The 24,296-nt window shown below is 40.2% G+C and overlaps 1 protein-coding gene across 1 annotated transcript in view; it reads left to right on the top strand.

Moving 5' to 3' along the window:
- The window catches only part of LOC120936434 (saxiphilin), a 63,143-nt gene that overhangs the window by 31,373 nt on the left and 7,474 nt on the right, over nucleotides 1-24,296 (top strand). Inside the window, exons 9-16 of the mRNA XM_040348753.1 lie at nucleotides 2,132-2,295; nucleotides 8,615-8,765; nucleotides 9,777-9,925; nucleotides 13,369-13,465; nucleotides 15,236-15,277; nucleotides 18,131-18,295; nucleotides 20,572-20,722; nucleotides 23,800-23,864. Coding sequence (XP_040204687.1) covers nucleotides 2,132-2,295; nucleotides 8,615-8,765; nucleotides 9,777-9,925; nucleotides 13,369-13,465; nucleotides 15,236-15,277; nucleotides 18,131-18,295; nucleotides 20,572-20,722; nucleotides 23,800-23,864 — 984 coding nt within the window. The remainder of the gene's footprint in view (nucleotides 1-2,131; nucleotides 2,296-8,614; nucleotides 8,766-9,776; nucleotides 9,926-13,368; nucleotides 13,466-15,235; nucleotides 15,278-18,130; nucleotides 18,296-20,571; nucleotides 20,723-23,799; nucleotides 23,865-24,296) is intronic.

The raw sequence follows: 24,296 nt of genomic DNA, 5'->3' as shown, positions 1-24,296 counted from the left end.
GACAATTGCCTAATTCATGCAAATTGCTGCGTATGGTGGAGCCTGTGTTATGACGGCATCTGCATGGGGCATCCTGCTGCTGCATGCAGACTTGGGGTGAGCCCTGAAACAAGATGCAAAGATGAGTGTAGGAATAGTCCATGTTTCTGAGGGATGGGGTGCAGCCATGTTCTCACCCCTAGCTGATGATTCCTGAATGGACGCAACTTTGACACATGTGACATGACATGAGGTACACTGCCGGCTAAAAAGCAAGCTAGAATTAGAACATAGTAGCACGAGAGATCACATTGGTAAGCCAACCAGACAATACAAAGACAGGACAAAAGAAAAAAGTTTAAACAACAGGATCCGAAAAAGGGAAAAGTAATAATAGCGGAAGTAGGAAAATTAAAATAAAATAATTGACAAATGTAACTTTTGGGGAGGCGGTGCACATGCAAGGCCATTAATAAGAGTGAGGAGACCTATTTCAGCCTAACAATAGGCCGGCTAACCTCGGCTCCCATGGGTCTAAATGGTGATGACATTCACAGAATTTTCCCAGATGGATATCAAAGCCATGGAGGATACTGCTTTGGCACAGTATGTTTTGGGCGGCAGAAGAAGTCATTCTTAGGTGGCAGTTTGTGTGATTGTGTCTCCCTCCCCTCAAGGGCATTGCTTTAGGACATCCCACATAATCGTTATTATGGCTGCTCTGTGGCCTGTGATGTACGATAAGAACATTTTATTTTTTTCTACAGCTTACCTGTAAAATCCTTTTTTTTGTGTACATCACGGGACACAAAGGTCCGTCCCATCTTTTTTGGGATATTCATTGCTTTGTTACAAAACTGAGGCACTTCCTGTGTAGGAGGGGTTATATAGGGGAGGACTTCCTGTTTGACTATCTGCCAGTGTCCATTCACCTATAGGTGGCATATAACCCACATAGTCATTATTATGGCTGCTCTGTGTCCCATGATATACTCCAAGAAAATTATTTTACAGGTAAGCTGTAGGAAAAATCAAATTTTTTCATCTGTAAAAACTGTTTCTTTGTGCTTCTTCAAAAGAGCTTGAACAGCTCTTTAATAATAATTTATTACATCTACCCTTTCCCTGTGATTTGTGACCAGCTTGCCACGTTTATTTGTTATGGGCCTATCTGTTCTTTCATAACCTTTTAACTATTGGTATGTTTTAAGAAAAAAAAAATATTAGGTCTGTTTCACATGAAGTAGCAATGTGTTTTTTGTATTCTGTTTTAGGCATCTTGATTGTTCCCTTTCATTTCTTGTTGTACCCCTTGTAAATCTGGAATGCCAAGGGTGTGACTTCTACTTTGTCTGCTGCAATGAATCCTGTATTTTTTTCCATCAGCACTTTAAAGCGGGGGTTCACCCTATCGACAGGAAAAAAAAATTTTTTTTTTCTTTTACCTTTAAATCAGGCACTGTAGCGCGAGCTACAGTATGCCTGTCCCGAATTTTTTCCCCCCATACTCACCTTGTAGTCGTCCATCGAAGATACCGGGGAATGGGCGTGCCTCTGGAGACGGAGGATGATTGACGGCCGGCTCTGGCGCGTCACGCTTCTCCGGAAATAGCCGAAATAGGCTTGGTCTTCACGACGCGTGCGCATAGCCTGTGCGCACGCGCCGTGAAGAGCCGAGACCTACTCCGGCTGTCTTCGGGGAGAGTGACGTGCCAGGGCCGGCCGTCAATCATCCTCCCTCTCCATAGGCACGCCCATTCCCCGCGGGAGCCGGAATCTACGATGGACGACTACGAGGTGAGTACGGGGTTAAAAAAATCGGGACAGGCATACTGTAGCTCGCGCTACAATGCCTGTCTCGATGGTAACATCATGTGGGTCAGGGTGAACTACCGCTTTAAAGTACAGCATAATCTTTATAAAAATATTGTCTATGTGATTCCCCCAGCTGCCTTAAGTAGTATGCCATAAAATCTCAGACCTCAGATGCTGCATAAAAAAAAAAAGAACAATTCTGAATGACTTCTATGAGTAAACTGTTTGTTCAGACAAATATAAATACATGTATGCAAAAAAGACAACAGTAAGTGATATAGAGAATCAGGTTTAATAGGCATTTTTTTAATATGATTATTAACCGCTGTATCTGCAGATGAAGATTCAGAGGCGTATGAGCTTCTGTGTCCAGACAACACTAGGAAGCCCCTTAACAAGTACAAGGAGTGTAACTTAGGAACAGTTCCAGTAGGTGCAGTGGTGACCAGAAAAATAGGTGACAAGACTGTGGACATCAATAACTTTCTCATGGAGGCTCAGGTAAAAGCATGGTTCCTATAATGATATACAAATGTAAGCACTCAGTAGCAATGGAATCTAGAAGTTTATGTTTGTCACAGTTCAAAATATTGGCACAGAGTCGTTTTCTTTAACATAATATAGTAGAAAAAATATCTACTTCCTTGCAGCTCTCTACAGCCTGTGTAATCTGATTTACTGTAAATGAAAGAGAGAGCACAAATATGAACACAAAAATATTGCACTGTATCTTTTAACCACTGGGTATCTGGGCCATTGGCAAAAGACGGCCACAAGGTGGTTCTCAAATGCCGGGAGGACGTCTATGGATGTCCTCGGCTCCTCCAGCCACTGGTGGGCACGCGAGCGCTGCCGGCGACGCTCGTGCGCCCGCTGCATCACTGCGGTGCCGATGTGCGTGCCTGGCGGCCGCGATGTCCGCAACGTACCCGCGATCGGCCATTACACAGACAATGACGTGGATCTGTGTGTGTAAACACACAGATCCACGTCCTGTCAGGGAGAGGAGACCGATGCTGTGTCCCTTGTACATAGGAACACAGATCGGTCACCTCCCCCAGTCAGTCTCCTTCTCCCACAGTTAGAATCACTAGTAGGGAACACATTTAACCCCTTCCTCGCCCCCTAGGGTTAACCCCTTCCCTGCCAGTCACATTTATACAGTTATCAGTGCATTTTTATTGCACTGATCGCTGTATAAATGTGAATGGTCCCAAAAATGTGTCAAAAGTGTCCGCCATAATTTCGCAGTCCCAATAAAAAATCGCAGATCGCCACTATTACTGGTAAAAAAAATAATTTAAAAAAATCATAATTATGTCCCCTATTTTGTAGGCGCTATAACTTTTGCGCAAACCAGTCACTATACGCTTATTGCGATTTATTTATTTTTTTACCAAAAATATGTAGAAGAATACGTATCGGCCTAAACTAAGAAAAAAAAAATATTATTTTTTTTAAAAAATTGGGATATTTATCATAATAAAAAGTTAAAAATATTGTGTTTTTTTTTCAAAATTGTCGCTCTTTTTTTGTTTATAGCACAAAAAATTAAAACCGCAGAGGTGATCAAATACCACCAAAAGAAAGCTCTATTTGTGGGGAAAAAAGGACGTCAATTTTGTTTGGGAGCCACGTCGCACGACGTGAGATAAAGGAACTCAGTGCCGGAAGCTGAAATTTCGCCTGGGCAGGAAGGGGGTATACATGCCCAGTAAGCAAGAGTAAAGATTCCAGTTCATGCTAATTAGTGTAGATTTTATCTTGTGCATATCCACTTTTTTGTTACATCAACAAAAAGACATGATGCTTAACAGATGGGTAGACCCCAAAATTATAAAAGGTCTAGATGTGCTTTCAAAGTGGAAAGAAAAACTTTGAAATGATCAGCCACTGTGATCTCAACCAAGGTAATTACACCGTTTTAAACATGAAAAAACAAGTAAAAGAACTCCATAGTATATAGTATATGTAAATCTGCGGTTTACTGTGAAAAAGAAAGTTACTCACATTAGATTTACCAGACACTTGTTGACGTCTTCTATGACGAAATGTGACGGATGGACCATAGTGCTGACGTCATCACACCCATACTCTGTATATACTTACACCTGTACTTTTATGGTCTTGTTTGGGCTGAGTTATGTACTTTTTTTTTTTTCTAAATTGTTTTGTTTGCACTGTCGATTTCACATGATTTGTCATTCATTCAACTTATGTTAATTTGCATGAACTGGAATCTTTACTCGGTACAGCGCAACATTTTTGTGTTCAATATTTGTGTGGTTAATTTAGCTTGTACCTTTTTTTCTTTAGTCCTTTATATCTTAGGCCTTTATTCACATGGGTGAAAAAAGATTGTGGGGGATAACGCGCAAATGGCTGAATATATATACCGTATTTATCGGCGTATAACACGCACCCTAACTTTAAGAGGGAAGTGTCTGGAAAAAAAACTTTCCACAGCCCCCTGAACAGTACACAGACCCCTGCATAGTAAACAGACCCCTTGCACATTACACAGACCACTTAACAGTACACAGATCCCCTGCACATTACACAGCCCCTCTGCATAGTACACAGACCTCCAGCACATTACACAGACCCCTGCATAGTACACATACCCCTTTGCATGCACATTACGCAGATCCCCTGCACATTACACAGACCCCCTGCACATTACACAGACCCCCTGCATAGTACACAGACCCCTTTCCCTGCACAGTATGCAGCCCCTTTTCCCTGCACAGCCCCTTTTCATTATAAAGCCCCCCTGCACTCCCAGGAGACCCCCCAGGAGCCCCTTCTCATACACCACTCCTCCTGTGTCACTCTCATTGTTAAACAAAGCTTCTAAATACCTCAATTAGTACCGTGACCACTCTCATCCTCCAATAAAAAGCTACGCTTGAAGAGGAGGCGAAGTGGGGAGGAGGAGAGTGGCTAGATAGAGCGGCGGTAATTGATTTACATTGAAAGTGACACAGGAGGAGCGGTGTATGAGAATGGGCTGGCAGTAATGTTTTTTTAATTTTACAGTATACTGGCAGTGTTGTCCCAGGGCCAGGAGAGGCGGGGCAGCTGGCCTGACACCCCCCCCCCCCAATGTGTGGACCGTCCAATCCCGCACCCGTTGGTAAAAAAAAAAATATTGGCGTATAACATGCAGGCACTGTTTACCCTATATTTTCAGGGCAAAAAAGTACATGTTTTCCCCTGATAAATAGGTATTTGAACGGATGCCCCTACTAATACAGCCACCTAAGTGGAGTATAGGGTTAAACGGAGTGACACAGTAGGTGTGGTGCTGTTTTGAAAGGCAATGCTATACCAGGAATCTGAGTGCTCCAATTACACATTCTAACCGGTGATTACATACACTATACCATCTATTGTGCAAACTTGAAAAAATAAAGTGACCGGTGCTATATGCAGCTAATTAGCTTACAATGTGATAATTCATAAATATGACAAAAAGTGCAATCTTATTTAAAGTGACTGGTGCTTTGGGGAACAATTTAATAAACACAGTACTTTTATAACACAAAGGGGGTTATTTACTAAAGGCAAATCCACTTTGCACTACAAGTGCAAACTACAATTGCAAAGTGCACTTGAAATTGCACTGAAAGTGCACTTGGAAGTGCAGTCGCTGTAGATCCGAGGGGGACATGCAAGGAAAATAAAAAAACAGCATTTTAGCTTGCACATGATTGGATAATAAAATCAGAAGAGCTTCCCCTCATTTCAGATCTATCCCTCAGATTTACAGTGACTGCACTTCCAAGTGCACTTTGCACTTGTAGTTTGCACTTGTAGTGCAAAGTGGATTTGCCTTTCATAAATAATCCCCTAAGTCTTTTGCAAAAAAAGTGACAGGTGCTCTTCAGGCGTGTATCCTTTGTGGTGGTGCTTCTTAAAGTGCCCCCTAAGGTATTACACTTACTGGAAATATTCACCCCTTTAAGGGGTATTTTACTTTCACAGTGCTTGCCACTGTGCAGCAGTTTCCAGATCCACTCCTTTAGTGATTGTTCTTTGCTTTACTCTTTTAGGTATTTATCCGTATCACCCACATGCAGAGAAAAGAGGCTCCCAAAAATGGCCGCCATCACGTCGCCGGGTTCGTCAGGTCACCACATGCCATATAAAGATAGGGGGGCAGATCCTCAAAGAAATTACACCGGCGTATCTGTTGATACGCCGCGTAATTTCAAATTTTGCGCTTCGTATTTTGTTTTGGTATCCACCAAACAAGATACGACGGCATCTGTGTTAGATGCAATTTTCCGGCGGCCACTGGGTGGCGTTCACGTCGTAATCCGCGGCGAGTATGCAAATAAGATATTTCCGACGATCCACGAACGTACGAGCGGGCGTCGCGTTCTTTTTCAGTAGTTTCTGTTCAACTTTTTCCGGCGTATAGTGAAAGCTGCTATCTGGTGGCGTACTCAATGTTAAGTATGGCCGTCGTTCCCGCGTCTAATTTTGAAAATTTTTCTTCATTTGCCCCAGGAAGTTGTCCGTGAATGGGGCTGGACGCCATTTACGTTCACGCCGAAAACAATGACGTCCTTGCGATGTCATTTGGAGCAATGCACCCTGGGAGTTTTGACAGACGGGGCATGCGCAGTTCGTTCGGCGCGGGGACGCGCTTCATTTAAATGAAACACACCCCCTTATGCCGCGAGAGATACACTACGCCGCCGTAACTTACGGCGCAAATTCTTTCTGGATTCAAACCAAAGCCAGGTAAGTTACAGCGGCGTAGCGTATCTCAGATACGCTGCGCCGGTGCAGATCTTTGTGAATCTGCCCCAGGAAGTGTAGCAAGATGGCGCTGCTCTAGGTGACGCCTTGATGACAAAACACGTAGGGCGGAGCTTGTAGCGTATATGCTTCACTTACGGTTTTGAGTCGTGGAACGCGAATTGTCCTGGCTTCCCGGTTTTAAACGCTCTGAATATACAGAGAGGATGTGAGTATGTTTTCAACTGTATAATCTCCATAAATCTTTCGAAAAACGGCATTATGCTATGGGAGCATCTTTTCTCTGCATGTGGGTGATACGGATGAATACCTAAAAGAGTAAAGCAAAGAACAATCACTAAAGGAGTGGATCTGGAAACTGCTGCACAGTGGCAAGCACTGGGAAAGTGAAATAAACCCTTTGAGGGGTGAATATTTCCAGTGAGTGCAATACCTTAGGGGGCACTATAAAAAGCACCAGTACAAAGGATACAAAGAAATGAAGAGCACCTGTCACTTTTTTGCAAAAGACTTTTGGGGTTATTTACGAAAGGCAAATACACTTTGCACTACAAGTGCAAACTACAAGTGCAAAGTGCACTTAAAAGTGCAGTTGCTGTAGATCAGCTATGATTAAGCATTGAAAGTCAATGCGAAACGCATCAGCTATTTTCCCCACTGTATGCTGATTGTATGCTGTGCATTTTTACCATCAATAAAGAGCACGTCTTTTTTAAGACTTTTTGGAGTGCGGCTGTCCATCTATTTCTCTATCCGCAGATCCGAGGGGGACATGCAAGGCAAATAAAAAATGGCATTTTCGCTTGCACATGATTGGATGATAAAATGAGCAGAGCTTTGCCTCATTTCAGATCCACCCCTCAGATTTACAGCGACTGCACTTCCAAGTGCACTTTCAGTGCAATTTCAAGGGCACTTGTCACTTGTAGTTTGCACTTGTAGTGAAAAGTGGATTTGCTTTTCGTAAATAACCCCCTTTGTGTTGTAAAAGGACTGTGTTTATTAAATTGTTCACCAAAGCACCAGTCACTTTAAATAAGATTGCACTTTTTGTCACATGTATGAATTATCACATTGTAAGTTAATTAGCTGCATATAGCACCAGTCACTTTGTTTTTTCAACTTTGTGCAATAGATAGTATAGTGAAAATATAATAACTGGTTAGAGTGTGTAATTGGAGCACTCAGGTTCCTGGTATAGCATTGCCTTTCAGAACAGCGCCACACCTACTGTCTCAATCCATTTTACCCCTTTACAGGCATACCCCGCTTTATGTACACTCACTTTACATACATCCGCGAGTAAGGACACTTTAGCGTCTATGGAAAATCTTGGTTAGCTTGACATGGTACTGCTCCTGTTTTGTAACATTGGCGTTTATGGAAAATCTTGCTCAGCTTGACATGGCACTGCTCCTGAACCATAAGTGACATGGGTGGGACAGCTTGCCTAGGTAATCCGTTATACCTGTAAATGACTATTCCAATACAGTACATGCATTAAAAAGTGGAATAAAAAGTATTGCTTCACTTTAAGTACATTTTCGTTTTACATACATGCTCTGGTCCCATTGTGTACTTAAAAGTTGGGTATACCTGTACTCATTCACATGGGGCATATGACTGTATGCCTCATGTGAGAGCTGAGGATGCACAGGCGTTTTGTTTCTGGGTACATTCTGGGCTGTGTACCCTCACCAATGTCACATTGGGAGCAGCGGCTATGTCAATGCAGCCTCTGCATCCCAAATGACGGCAATGGGACCTCCTACATGGTGATGCATGAAACACCTGTGCCATCCCCTTGTGGGCAAACACAGTCCTCACATGGGGTACGAATTTATACGCCCATGTGAACGAAGCCTTGGTAATAGCAGTTCTGCTGGATTATTCTAGCAGTGGTAAAACATCCAAGTGAAGTACTTGCAATATAATTTTAGTAAAATTGCTTGGACCCATGTTACCAAGAATAATGACACAATTGTTATATCTTCTTCATACACATTTCTGAATGAACTGAATGAATTTGTTTTCCCTTTGTTGATTATAGAAAAAGCAATGCAAATTGTTCAGTTCTGCACATGGGAAAGATTTGATGTTTGATGATTCTACCTTACAATTAGCTCTTCTCTCATCTGGGGTGGATGCTTTCCTCTATCTCGGAGTAAAATTGTTCAATACCATGAAAGCACTGACTGAAGGTATGTGGTGCAAAGCATGTGCTTTGGCATATCTCATGATGTATTTGTTGTAGTCTTGACTTTGATTCCCACTTATAGAACATCAAGGCACTTTTATGCTGCATACACACGATCGGAATTCCTGACAACAAAACAGTTTTTTTTTTAAAGCCCCCTAGTGTTAACCCCTTCCCTGCCAGTGACATTTACACAATAATCAGTGCATTTTTATAGCACTGATCGCTGTCATTGGTCCCAAAAATGTGTCAAAAGTGTCCGATCTGTCCGCCGCAATGTCGCAGTCCCGCTAAAAATCGCAGATCGCCGCCATTACTAGTAAAAATAATAATAATAATAATAAAAATGCAATAAATATAGCCCCTATTTTGTAGATGCTATAACCAATCAATATAAACCTATGCAATTTGCAATTTTTTTAACCAAAAATATGTAGAAGAATATATATCAACCTAAATTGAGGAAGAAATGTGTTTTTTATTATATTTTTTGGGGGGATATTTATTATAGCAAAAAGTAAAAAATATAGCTTTTTTTCAATATTGACGCTCTTTTTTTGTTTATAGTGCAAAAAATAAAAACTGCAGATCAAATACCACCAAAAGAAAGCTCTATTTGTGGGGGGAAAAAGGGCGTCAATTTTGTTTGTGTACAACGTTGCACAGCCGCAGTCAGTTAAAACGACGCAGTGCGGTATCGCAAAAAAATGGCCTGGTCACTAAGGGAGCAAATGCTTCCGGGGCTGGTTCAATATGACAATTCTGCAGTGCTAATCAGCAGCTCACCATGCTACCTGTTATCACTAAGGGCCACTTCAAACCAGACGCAGTTCCGTTCAGTTCCGTGTGCATTTTTTCTGCACAAAATGCATGCACAATGTTTTCCATGTATTCCAATGGCTTCTGCACCAGTTTCTGCACTAAGGGTCAGTGAACTGGTCCTTAGTGTATGTATTATGTGTATAATAACTCAATGTTAAAGTCACATAGTAAATAGAATGATGTCTTTACTTAGATGCACATCTTTCATCCAAAAACAAAGTGAGGTGGTGTACAATAAATAAACTGGAAAAGATGAAGTGTGATGATTGGTCAGCTGTAAGCGGTGGGGCCATTGAATGCACAGAGGCATCCTGTCCAAAGTGTTGCATTAAACAGATTCTGGTGAGTTAAATATTCTATACCAGTACTAACAAAATTATGCACAGATCTTCTCTGGTTATGTAAGCAATGCAACATTTTCAATAAAAACATTCTAAAATGACCACTACATCCAGAGGTATAGGCTGCTAATGTTGTATGCATACAAAGACGTTTCTTTAATAATGTGAGTTGGGCTCAGCCTCTATCCCCCTACACCTTCTGGTTCCAATCAAATGAAAGTACCAATAGGAAGGATTGGAAGATGGGACAGGGAAGAACTAAGCTCATCTTTCACAGGAAAAGTTAAGGTTTGCATATAATTTCAAATGTTTATATGTCTGGATCTAATGGTCATTTACCATGCTGTTTTTTTCATTATACAGTCTGTGTTGTAAGAAAATATATATATTTCCCAAATAAATAAAGTCAAATAGTGGCGCTAGAGACTCAAATCACAAAACACCCAGTGTTAAGTGTTGAGACTAACAAAATGATGATAACTGAACATTAATATAATCATATTCCGTGACTAAAAAGTCCATAAATGAGACATGATGTTTTAAACGTCTTATGTAAAATCTTGAGTTCTTCAACCATACTGTGTGCACTTGGTGATTCCACTCTCCTCTGGATATGCATTCACCAGATAAATGATTTCACCCACATGGTCGGATTGAGGCATCATTCCTTTCACTTTTGCCCTTCTCTGGGCGCCGGGGGAGTCGAGCTCTGCCTGCTGAGCCTTATTCCAAAATGATTACACTATTGGAGGGGCATTCATGGTTGAGAGGGATTCATGTGGAGCCCAGATTTGAGTTTATCAAATGTTCTGTAGTGTCTAAAGCCCCATACACACTGTTGGACTTCAAACAAACTTTTCTGTGGATTTTTGTCCGAACGGCGTTGGCTGGGCACGCACCCATAGCACACACATGGCAGGACTTTTCTGCAAACTTTCCCAAAACTTTCCCAACATCACTAGATTTTTCTGGTCTTTTCTGCTCTTTACTGCCACCCCTGGGTCAACTTCTGCTATTTTTGGTTGATTTTAACATTGGTTCTGGGAATGCGTATTTGTACTTCGGACAAAAGTCCGATGGATTTCTGTACACACGATAGGACTTTTGTTTCCGAAAAAGTTTGTCCGTTTGCAGAGCAAACTTTTGTCCGATGAAAATCGAAAATGTTTGTCTGATGGAGCGTACACACGGTAGAATTTTTTTTTAAAACTTGCTCATTTTGAAGTTTGTTGTCAAAAAGTCTGCTCGTGTGTATGGGCCTTAAGATTACTTTCTGTATTACTAAAAGGAAACACTTCTTTTGGCTTTTAATTCTGCACAGAATATTGACAGGATAAATCTGATCAGTTGCAATAAGCATTATAGGTATGACACTTATAAATTAGCCCGATCCCAAGGCTAATTTAGCAAAGGTCCAAAATGTTTGTTTTTTCCCATCCTCATTAAAGATGTCATCAATAAACCTATCAGATTATATGAAATCAACAAAGACTTTACAAGGTCTAAAATCTTATTACATTGAGACTTCTAATTTAGGCCCCTTTCACATTGGACACGGGAGGTGCGGTGGCGGTATAGCAGCGTGATTTTTAGCGCCGCTATACCGTCGTATTTACCGCGATATTCGGCCGCTAGCGGTGCGGTTTTAACCCCCGCTATCGGCCGAAAAAGGGTTAATACCGCTAGGCAATGCGCCTCTGTAGAGACGCATTGCCGGCGGTATTACCGCGGTTCCCATTGATTTCAATGGGAAGAAGCGGTTCAGGAGCGGTAAACACCCCACTCCTATACCGCTCCAAAGATGCGGCTAGCAGGACTTTTGGAGCAGTCCTGCTAGCGCACCACTTCAGTGTGAAAGCCTTTGAGCTTTCACACTGAAGACTGCAGGGCACGATTTTTGCAGGCTGTATAGCAGCGCTATTTTTAGCGCTAAACCGCCTGAAAAATGTGTCAGTGTGAAAGGGGCCTTAGTGGCCATAATGCAGTATGGCACAGCCTATCATAGGAAATGAGTATGCTCCTCAGCACCATCTAGTGGCCATAATATAGTATTTTCCATAGAAAATATAGCCTGAGAACATTTAATTTTTCCCTTGTCGCTCAGAATGAATTTTAATTCCGCTTCGATGGACTATCAGCTATGCAATTGTAATAAATATACCCCTAAAGTTTATCTAAACATAGAAACAATTTTTCAGCTTACTAGTCCTTAAATATGGTGACTGCATTAGATGATCAGGGTAAAAAATTTTTTTAGCAAGTACAGAAAATACCTGTTGATTTTGTGTCCTTGTCATTTCCTATGAAATGAAAAGCAAGCACAAAAAAATCTTATATTTATTGTGTAAACTGCTAATCCCACTAATCCAATGTGCAATTGAGTTAAGTACCCGCTCCCTCTCAAAAAAGTCTTCCAAATATGACAGAAGAGGGGGAAGCAGGAGAAAGAGCAGAACTTCTACTTTTGGGTGAAGTTCTGCTTTAAAACATAGAGGCTAAATACTGATTCACTTTTTTTTATTGCATTTAAGTGTACATTTAAGATCAGATTTTTTTTTTAATACCCCAGATCTCACATTAAAGAGGTCCTATCATTCTTTTTTTCTATTACAAGGGATATTTACATTCCTTGTAACAGGAATAAAAGTGACCGTGTAAAAAAATATGACAACAGTGTTCAAACCACACATGCGTGGTATTTCCGTGATCATTAGAGCAAGAGCAACAATTCTAGCAAAAGACCTCCTTTGTAACTCAAAACTGGTAACCTGCTAAAATATTTAAACATCGCCTATGGAGATTTTTAAGGGTCAAAGTTTGTCGTCATTCCACGAATGGGCGCAATTTTGAAGCATGACATGTGCGAAACATTATCTTTTACAATATATAAAAAAATTGGGCTAAATTTACTATTGTCTTATTTTTTAATCCAAAAAAGTGTATTTTTCCCCAAAAAATTGCGCTTCTAAGACCGCTACGCAAATACGGTGTGACATAAAGTAATGTAACAACCGTCATTTAATTCTATAGGGTGTCTGAAAAAAAAAAAATTATATATATATATATATATATATATATATATATATATATATATATATATATATATATAAAACGTTTGAGGGTTCTAAGTAATTTCCTAGCAAAAAAATTACTTTAACCTGAAAACAAGTTTAAAAATAGGCCTGGTCCTTAAGTGGTTAAAAAACACTAGTGTGCATGGAGCTTCAAGAGTTTAAAGAGGGAGTTTGCACATCATAGAATCACAAGATGCTGCAGTCACACCTAGAAGCCCTGTGGGGAGCTTTCAAAAATGTGTTTCATTGCGTTATATAAAATATATAATAATATAAAATTGTATATAAAATTCTGGAATAAGTGGACCTGAAGTTGTCACAGGTTAATTAGGCATTAGTTGCCCTAATTTATTGCCTCTTGTTTCTTTAGAAAGGTGAAGCTGATGCAGTGAAACTTGAGGTACAATACATGTATGAGGCTTTGACGTGCGGACTGCTGCCAGCAGTAGAAGAATACCATAATAAAGGTAAGAGCAAAAGTTAAATGTTTAAAAAATATACTACCACATCATTATGATGTCAGTGTTGGCAAACATTATCCAATTATTGTCATGTATGTGAAGGTGGGGGGGGGCTGTAATGTAAAGAGGTAATTCTAATGAACAAGGGGGAGCTTGGGGTGCAAAGGAGGGCTCTGATGTGATGGGGGAATTTCGGTGTCAAGGGGGACTCTGATTTGAAAGGGGGAACTCCTTGATGGGGGACTCTGATGCGGAAACTAGACATGTACATTCTTTTTCATCCGAATGCATTTTCGTCCGAATTTCGGGGGTATTTTCGTTATTGTTTTAACAAACAAAAACGAATGGGCAGAATCCAAAATCTGAAAGATCCGACATAAAAAAAAATCTTTATTTCCGGTTTCGTTGCTACAACAGTTCAATATAGATAGAAGATTCGACATGAGGCCGACAATAGCAATCTGTGTCTATCGAGCCTGTGGTTGAATGTGCCTAACCTTAAAGGGGTTGTAAAGGTTAGTTTTTTATTTTCTAAATAGTTTACTTTAAGCTAGTGCATTGTTGGTTCACTTACATTTTCCTTCAATTTCCCTTCTAAATAATTGTTTTCTTTGTTTCCTTTGTCTGAATTTTTCACTTCCTGTTCCTCCTCAGTAAGGTGTTCAGTAAGCTGTTCTAAATGACTTTCCACCACTTGGATGATGGTGGAAAGCTTACTGAGAAGAAACAGGAAGTAAGAAATTCAAACAAAGAAAAAAACATGGAAAAGGTAAGTGAACCAACAATGCACTAGCTTAAAGGAACCAATTTAGAAAATAAAAGACAAACCTTTACAACCCCTTTAACTCTATTAGTCCAAGATTATTCTACATAGATTCGACATTATAGAGACAGTGTTGGGTAGACCATTCGACACGAAGATTCGACAAAGCAGCGAAAAACATACAGACATCGAATCTGTCATTGAAGGCTTATGGTGTCTGTCGAAAGTTCTAAGAAGATTCAACAAGCAGCTAAACTGTACGACACCGCAATCGTACATTTCTGGTCAAATGCTCGGCCCATAGGCTATAGAAGAATTTGAATGTTGGTTGACTAGTAATAATAATTTATAAATATAATTATTACTAGTCATACAACTTTAGAATTCTTCTTTAGCTTGTAGGCGGAACATTCGACCAGAAATGTACGATTGCGGCGTCATACAGTTTAGCTGCTCCATTGAATCTTCTTAGAACATTCGACAGACACCATAACCCTTCAATGACAGATTCAACCTTAATTAATTCGGAATTTCGGACAAATGCATTTTTTAAAGAAACAAAACAAATAAAAACAAATTTCGGGAGTAACTAAATACATTTATTTTTCGGACGAATGTGTGCACATGTCTAGCGGAAACTGGGAACTCTGGTGCAGAAATGAGGGCTGTGATGTGATGTCATGTGAAAAGGGGACTCTGATACAGATGGAAGAACTCTGATGTGATAGGGGGCTTTTGATGTGAAGGGGCGAAAAATTTGAAAGGGGGAACTTCCAATGTGATGGGGGGGGGGTCTGTATGAAATTTGTTCTTGGAGCGTATTTATTTATTAATTTAAAATGAATTGATTCATTTATAATACTGATTATTTTCCAGCCCACAAATCTTTGTAAAATATACGCCGCGCCCCTTAAACTGAAAGTTTGGCGACTCTTCCCTTAGACTGTATAATTTCTAGTTATGCATTCGTACATTGCCCTTCACTCTGATGTAGTGTGTTTTTGCTTTTGCAGATGATTTTGGTCCCTGTAAAACCCCTGGATCCCCATATACAGGTATTAATTAAAATGGCATGCTAATTTTCAATTCAAAAGGCTGTGTGTGATATTCATTGTTAATAATAGTTTTCTTTGCCTCATAATTGCCCAAAAGTTTATACATCCACTGTAATTATATTGTGTATTGCCCTTCTTATATTTGGATACCACATTGGGAACCTGTACATTTGAAAAAAACTTTGTTTATTGTACTTTGATTTTCTCCATCAATTCATCCCCCACAGTTATTACCCTTTATATCACTTAAACGGAGGTCCACCATAAAAATAAAAAAATGGCTCCTAAAAAAAAAAATGTTTTACTTACCAGAAATGGGGGTTGCTAGGCAGATCTTCCTAATTTGCCACTTCCTCTTCCGCAATAGTCTTCATTCTTTTCCTTCTCTCGTTGCCTTCTGGGAAATATGGGAGTGCTGTGTTCTGGGACCTGTGTATGTCCCAGAAGACAGCAGCCCATTCACAAAGTGCCGCGCGACTCATGCATGCGCAGTAGGGAACGGGCAGTGAAGCCGCAAGGCTCCACTGCCTGTTTCCCTTAATGAGGATGGTGGCGCCATCACATGATCCGAAGGATCGCCCAGGACAGGTCAGTGTCCTTATTAAAAGTCAGCAGCTACAGTGTTTGTAGCTGCTGACTTAAAAAAAATTGCGGCTGGAACACCGCTTTACCCCTCCTTCCTAGATTGTAAGCTCTAATGAGCAGGGCTCTCTAATTCCTTCTGTATTGAATTGCATTGTAACAGTACTGTCTGCCCTCATATCGTAAAGCGCTGCGCAAACTGTTGGCACTATATAAATCCTGTATTATAATAATAATAAAAATAAATATTGGCATAGATAGGGGATGTAGAAAGTATAAAAAGGGGTAAGAAGTGAAGACGTGCCTTTTTAAAAGGCAACAAAAAAGTAGTAGCACTGGTAGGATATAATGCTATGTGAAAGCTGCACTTACACTGAATTCCTCTAGGGGCTAAAACAATAGCTTTGAGACCCTGACAAACTCAAACATCCTGGTAAGACAAAATCTTTCAGATGCACCACATGTTGATCGTTGCTGGGTTTTTGCTCTAAGATGCCTCTACCAGTAACTGAAATTTGCACTCACAACTCTTTAGAATTAAGTTAAGTAAATAGTTTATTTTTTATTTAGCAAACTTAGCCTCCAAGGTTAAAGATATTCCATAGCTGAGCATTTTTCATGGTCTTCCCCTAAGTGGACACTGCAGCTCAGCATTGCAGGCAATACATTTACTCAAACACTAAAACTAGTGGCGACTGGTGCCACAGTTTTTGGGGGAGGTCGTCAAACAACCCCCCCACCACGCTTGCTCGCCAGCTCGCAAGCCCGCCAGCCCCGCACTTACCCCATGCAGGTCACGCGCGGCTTCCCTTGATTCTCGTCCCGGCCAATCCAGTCGCTTCTCCTCCTGGCCAATCCGGTCTTAGGAACCGCTTTCTGTCCTGATTGGCCGGGAGGAAAAGCAGATAGAAAATAGCAAATGTTGATTCGCTAATGTGAGTGGGCTCAACCTTTTTGAAGCCAATTATAGCCTCGGGCTCTAATCATGTGCTTAAAAAAAAAAACCTTGTAAAAATCTATGCGTCCGGCACCTCGCATGGAGATTAGGGGCTGGCGGCGCCCCTTATGGACCAGTGCCGCTGGTCACAACTTACTAAAAAGTTCCGGCCATGATGGACACATTTTAGTGTTTAAAGATTGGTAGCGCAGCACATATTATTTTATTTTGGCACATGAATTGGTTGAACACAATCTTGTGTATGCAGCAACCCATTGATTTCCTATGTATTAATAGTATTTTGATTTGATTTTTCTGTGATAATTGACATCATTTGAGCACACTTGGTAGAGCAGGAGTTATTCACTCACAAATACATTTACTCGTCTTGGGCCACAGGTAAGGGGCAAAGCTTCCAAACAGGTAAACACATCTGTAACTACTGCGATCCTGGCTACAATGTTAAAGGTGTTTAACTGTTAACTGTTAGTAAATGTCAAGGATATATTTATTTTATACTTACACTCAGAATTTAATCTAGGTACATGTATGACACAAATATAAATCGTGCTACCTCTAAACCATGTGAAACAAATGTTTGAATCACAAAACACACAAAACTATGTTATATATATTGATATAAATCATAAACTATGTGGTATTTGATGGTATATATAAATCACTAATATACCGAAAAACAAGAGAGGTTGATAGCCACTAGAGGGCACTATATAGCACTCTCAAGTCCCTCAACAGTGAAACAGTGATAAATGAACATCAAAAAAAAAAAAAAAATTTAGATCATATCATTAGATCAATAAATATTAACCAAAAATAAAAATATATATAGACATATAAATAAAACAAATATTGTAGCAATAAAGTCCATAAATGTTTAACACATGAAATGCCAAATGCCCGTGCTCTGTGCCAAATTCCAAAATCAGTTGAAAACTTGTCCAAAGAAAAGTGATTTGGCATTTCATGTGTTAAACATTTATGGACTTTATTGCTACAATATTTGTTTTATTTATATGTCTATATATATTTTTATTTTTAGTTAATATTTATTGATCTAATGATATGATCAAAATTTTTTTATTTTTATGTTCATGGTTCACATGGTTTAGAGGTAGTGCGATTTATATTTATTTCACGGTTTGTTCTTTTTATCTATTGTTTACATGGTAATCGCAGCTCTCGGATTGAATAGACTGTGATTTCATTGCAGTTTTTCTTTATTTCTTTTTTGTTTGTCTAGTATTTTGCGCAGTTTCTTTCCAATTTTCCACATGTATGACACAGTATCATTTTTATTATTCCTTTTGGTTTAGATTTCGGGTCACCGCGTGCTGTAGCCTTGGTAAAAAAAAGCAACAAAGACATCAACTGGAACAACATTAAGGGCAAGAAGGCCTGCCTTACCGGTGTTGGTGATATTGCTGGCTGGGTTATCCCTGTTAGTCTAATTAGAAGGCAGAATGACAATTGTGACATTGGTGAGTACAGCTCAGCCACTGGCTTTGTCTTCTGATCATGTGACCAACCTGTCTCCATCTGTGATTGCACATGACAGTACAATAAAAGAAAAAACGTAGCAATTAGATAAAAAAAATATATTGATATTAATTGCTAATGCTAAATGAAACTAAATCTAACCATTTCCTCAAAATTGATAAAAGCCAAGTGAAAATGATTGACCATTTTACAGAGGAACAGATCTATAGAAGATAGCAACCTATAGCAAGCCCGCAAATATTTTATATAACTATACCATAATATCAACTCAAAAATGCAAATAAAACCTACTGTATTTTAATCTTTTATTTAACAAATTATAGCACTATGTAAGGCTTTTTAACTAATGACACCACCAAGGTTCTAATTCACTCCTTGGTTATCTCTCGCCTCGACTACCACAACTCACTCCTCATTGGATTACCTTTACATAGACTATCCCCCCTTCAGTCCATGATGAATGCCGCTGCAAGACTCATCCACCTTACCAACCATTCAGTGTGCTCCTCCCCTCTCTGCCAATCCCTCAACTGACTTCCACTCACCCACCGAATAAAATTCTAAGTACTACCAATAATTTACAAAGCCATCCACAACTCTGTCCCCAGCTACATCACTAACCCAAAATACCAACCAAGCCACTCTCTTCGGTCCTCCCAAGACCTCCTGGTCTCTAGCTCTGGCTCTAGCTCTAGCATTGTCAACTCCTCCCATGCGCACCTCCAGGATTTCTCCAGAGCTTCTCCCATCCTCTGGAACTTCCTACCTCAATCTGTTCAATTGTCCCCAAATCTATCCATCTTTAGATGATCCCTGAAAACCCTTCTCGTTAAAGAAGCCTATCATGCTTCTAATTAACACTGTTTTACTTCTTCCATCAGTTCATCCCCCACAGCTATTACCTTTTGTATCATTTGACCCTCCCTTTTTAGATTGTAAGCTCTAGTGAGCAGGACCCTCTGATTCCTCTTGTACAAAAATGTAATGTAACGTCTGCCTTCATTTTGTTAAGCGCTGCGCAAACTGTTAGCGCTATATAAAACCTGAATATTAATAATAACTACATGCAAATTATCACACCTTACGTACTTTCGCAGATGTAGATTCGTCTATGCTGCACTCTTCAGATCAGAGTCAATCCTCACATCACAGGAGTCCTCTGTACATCAGAGTCCCCCCACTCACATCAGAGTCCTTCACCCTCACATTCTAACCCCCCAACCTCAGATCATAGCCCTTTCACATTACAGTCCCCTCTCCCCATATGAGAGTCCTTCACCCTCACATAAGGAACCTAACTTAGCTCAAACTCCCATGAGTACAGCAGCAGGTTACATGGCACAGTCACAGCCTGGCTCCTGTCACATAATTAGCTGTATTCTTCCTAACAGACAGCTATCCTTTGTTTTGCCTGCTCCTGCCCTGACCCAATGGGACCCAGCACCAGTACAGGGTTGCCTGTATCTCCTATTGATGACCCTTATGATCCCTATTACTGGGTGGTGCGGTATCCCCTTTAAGTGGCACCCAGGGCATGTGTCATACACAGATAACACAGATGTCCCCTGGGAAGATCTCATAGCTGATTCAGGCAGGTCCAGATAGAGGAAATGTTTAGAGACAAACACTCTGTAGGTATTGTGTACATCCCCAGGTCTATTATTGAATCCACTGAAAGGTGTGTAGTCCATAAAAGAGAGGGTTTTAATGGTCTGCTTAGACTGCAGTTCCCATGCATCTGAAAGCAGTCGGTCAATTCAAAATGATGGTACAAATGAAATGCCACAGAGTCTAAATATGAACTTGAAAAAAATAATCATACTCCTAGAATTTACATGCCATAAATGTGCAAAATTCTTCTTCAGATAAAAAAAAAGCATCAACCAATCCCCCCATATCTGGCAGTCTCCCCAAAAAAAGATTTTAACCATTTTTTAACTTAATGCCTATGAAGAATAGACATGGGATAATGTACATGTAACACGAGGGGTTCAGTGACCACATAAATACACAAGGCCACAGAAGCCCGGTTTTACAGACGTTCAGTGTGCTAAAGAGCCAGTACATCATATCAAACACTTCCATGTCACCGGTTATAGCTAAAATATATTTATGGTTTGAATACTGCATGTTAGAAGCTTAGATAGAGGCAAAACATTGGCATTACCAGCACTCATCACAGCCAGGGTGCATTGTTAAGTTTATGAATTATCTGACTTATTTGATTTATGACTTATATTGTGTTAATCCTGGACAGATTCCTTCTTCGGTGAGAGCTGTGCTCCTGGATCAGATACTAAATCCAACCTCTGTAAACTGTGCATTGGTGACCCCAAGAATTCTGTGGCCAATACAAAATGTTCACTCGGTGACAATGAGGCCTATCATGGAAACAAAGGTGCCTTTAGGTAAAATAAATTCATATTTGTATAGAAATACCAATGTTTTAGGACACATGTATGCTCTATTCAGTTGGCAGCTTCCCTCAGTCTTAAGCTGAACATAGATGGATTAAATCTTGTCTGGTTCAACAGTGACTGGCTGAGACTCGATCGATCTATGGGCAGGCTGATTCTACCCATGTTTATCAATCGATCGACTTGGGTACAACCAGCCTGTTGGATTTTTTACATGTGATATAGCCACTAGCAGTAATCATTGTATTCAGCGAATATAGCTGCAAGCAGTAATCATTGGTTTCGGCAGGTATAGCCCCTAACAGTAATCATTGTGTCCAGTGGATATAGCCGCAAGTAGTAATCATTGTATTTGGCTGGCTGTAATCATTGTGTCCAGTGGATATACAGTAAATCCTTGGATTGTGAGCATAATTAGTTCCGGAAGCATGCTTGTAATCCAAAGCACTTGTATATCAAAGAAAATTTCCCCATAAGAAATAATGGAAACTCAAATTATTTGTTCCACAGCCATTTATTCATAAGTCCTTCAGTTTATAGTACATATAAAAAGATTATAGCAATTTGATAGGTTGTGTAACCATAAAATATCCATCCACATGGGGATTAGAAGCAAAATCCAGCAGGAGATGGAGAGTATAAAAGAGAAGAGAGGCGCCTCTAAGTGTAGTAATATACAAAAATCAGAGAAACAATTACTTTTAATGAATTATTTTAAGACACCCTACTTTTACCACACCCCGAAGGTCCATAAGGACCCGCTATGTCCACCAGGCAGACCAATAGTGGCGAGTATAGATGGCATCACCAGTCGAGTATCACAATATGTGGATGCATCCCTCCAACCTCTTGTTATTTCCCTCCCTGTCTACATAAAGGATTCTGCACATGTCCTAGATACCTTACAACAATATAAATGGGAATCAGGACACTTATGGTTATCCTTGGATGTGAGCTCACTTTACACGTCAATTCCCCATGAGGGGGGACTACGTGCAGTTGAGCACTTCCTATCAGAAGCAGACCATACGAATCCCAGTCAATCGGAATTAATTTGCCAGTGCACCCGATATGCCCTGGAGAGGAACTATTTTTCCTTCCAGGATAAGTTCTATAGACAGGTATCTGTCACGGCTATAGGTGCACATTTTCCACCATGCTATGCCAACCTGTTTATGGGGTATTGGGAAAAACTTCAGATTTGGAATCAAAACCCCTTTGCTAAACATCTGATATACTACGGGAGGTATATCGATGATGTCCTTATAATTTGGGATGGGTCACTCGACACCGTTGATAAATTTGTTTCCTATTGCAATAATAATAAGTTTGGCATCCATTTCATTCATGTAGTGGATGCCAACACCCTTGTCTTTTTGGACCTTGAACTGGGCAATGATGAAGATGGTAACATCACCTCAAAAACCCATTTCAAGGAAACAGCTGGCAACTCCTATCTACATGAAAAGAGCTGCCACCATCCTAAATGGAAAGAGAACATACCTTATAGCCAACTCTGCTGGTTATGTAGAAATTGTACCAGTACCAGGGACTATGATGACTAAGCAGTTATTTTGTCCACAAAATTCCTAGAAAAGGATATGAACTTCAGTATATCCAAAAGGCTAGTGATCGATGGTATCCAGAATAAGAATATGTTCACATCTGGTAAAGACCAACATGATACTCTCTTTATAACAACATATAATAACCAACACTGTGCAATTAAGAAGGTGGTCCAAAAACATTGGCCAATTTTGGGGCAGGACAAAGCTCTCGGGTAAAGTTCTCCCTAATAAACCCCAAATAGTCTTTTGACATGCAACTAATGTTAAAAGTATAATTGCCCCTAGCCACCTTAAAAAAAAAAACACAACCTGAAGATGCAGAATATCCCTCAATTCTTTAATCTCACAGGGTGCCATAGATGTAAAGGTACTAAATGTAAAGCATGTCGATTTATTATTCATGGCCAAAAGTAATTTCACAGTAAAAATGGTCATATGTTCAACATCAAACAGTTCATATGCTGCAGTACTCAGTTTGTAATCTATGAACTCAGGTGCCCATGCGGGTACCTCTATGTAGGTAGGACGGTGCGAGCAATGAGAACGTGGGTTCATAGAGAAGAAGGTCGAGAAGCATAGTGTGCCACGTCACTTTAAATACAAACATGGGGGTAGTACTAATGGTCTGGAACTTTTTGGGATAGAGTCTATACCTATGTCCATTCCGGAAGGTGAAAGATTTGCTTGTTTATGTAAACGTGAATCCTACTAGATATTTACCCTTAATAGTATGTCACCGGAGGGGTTAAATGAGGAACTTGAGATAGATGCACTTATCTAAGCACTGAACAGCACATGAGATGAAGAAGCAGACTCCTAGCTTATACACCAACATCTCCATACAACACCTCGTCCTTGTGAGTCAATCGATCTATATAGACCAGGAGAGGAGGCTTGAATCGAGCTGTATACGTGAATACACATCATATGTTTGGGAGTGCAATCCTCGTATTTTTAATTGCTAATTTACAATAAAAACAGTGTTACACTAGGTAGCCTTTGCGCTCTCTCTCTCTTTCTATTGTTTCAGATTCATGTCCACCACCCAGTGGATTAGTGAGAGAGCTGCAGCACCTAGGGACAAGAGAACTTTTCATATAGACTTTCATATAGACTGTAATTGGTGTAGAAGTGTGTATGGGGACAGCGCTGTTTTTGTTTTTTTGTGTGTTTGGACTGTACAATATGATGGGCTGGGTACATATGCATGGTACATTCTGTACAATATGATGGGCAGAGAACATTCTGTACAATATGATGGGTTGGGTACATTCTGTACATCACGATGGGCTGCGTACATTCTGTACAATATGATGGGCAAGGTATAGACAAGAAGGTCAGTCTTGTGAAACCTGATTTGAAATAGTGTTTATTTGTATGGCTGGTGACAAGAATGGATTTCTGTTTATACTGTGTGATGAAGTGGAGTAGGACTGGTTTATAACATAAAATACTTTTGATATTATAATTTTATTTTATATTGCTTCGATTCTGTTTTAGATGTCTGGTGGAAAAAGGAGATGTGGCATTTGTGCCTCACACTGTTGTATTTGAAAACACAGATGGTAAGCAAATAATTTGATACCAATCATTCACCAAAGTCTAACGCCAAGTAAAAATGTAGTCAGTAAAGTTTCCTCATTAAATTTGCTTTTGGATATGTTGCTCAGTCATAGCAAGATATATTGAAAAAAAAGTCTAACCTACTAAAAATTTACAGTATAGTTTTCCAAAATATATTTATTTTAACCACTTGCCATCCGCGGCCGACTATTTACAACCGCAAGATGGCTCTAATCTGCCGGGAGGCCGTCAATATATACGGCCTCTGGCTGGGCGCCACTGGGTGCCGTCACACAGGTGCCGATGCCCGGGGCTGGCGGCAGCGATGTCCGCCAGGCACCCGCGATCGGCAGTCACAGAGCCAGGGACGTGGATCTCTGTGTGTAAACACAGAGATCCACGTCCTGTTAGGGAGAGGAGACCAATGGTGTGTC

The sequence above is a fragment of the Rana temporaria genome, chromosome 4 (genome assembly GCF_905171775.1).
Source record: "Rana temporaria chromosome 4, aRanTem1.1, whole genome shotgun sequence".
In the NCBI taxonomy this organism is placed as follows: Eukaryota; Metazoa; Chordata; class Amphibia; order Anura; family Ranidae; genus Rana; species Rana temporaria.
This window is presented reverse-complemented; position numbering and strand designations above follow the sequence as displayed.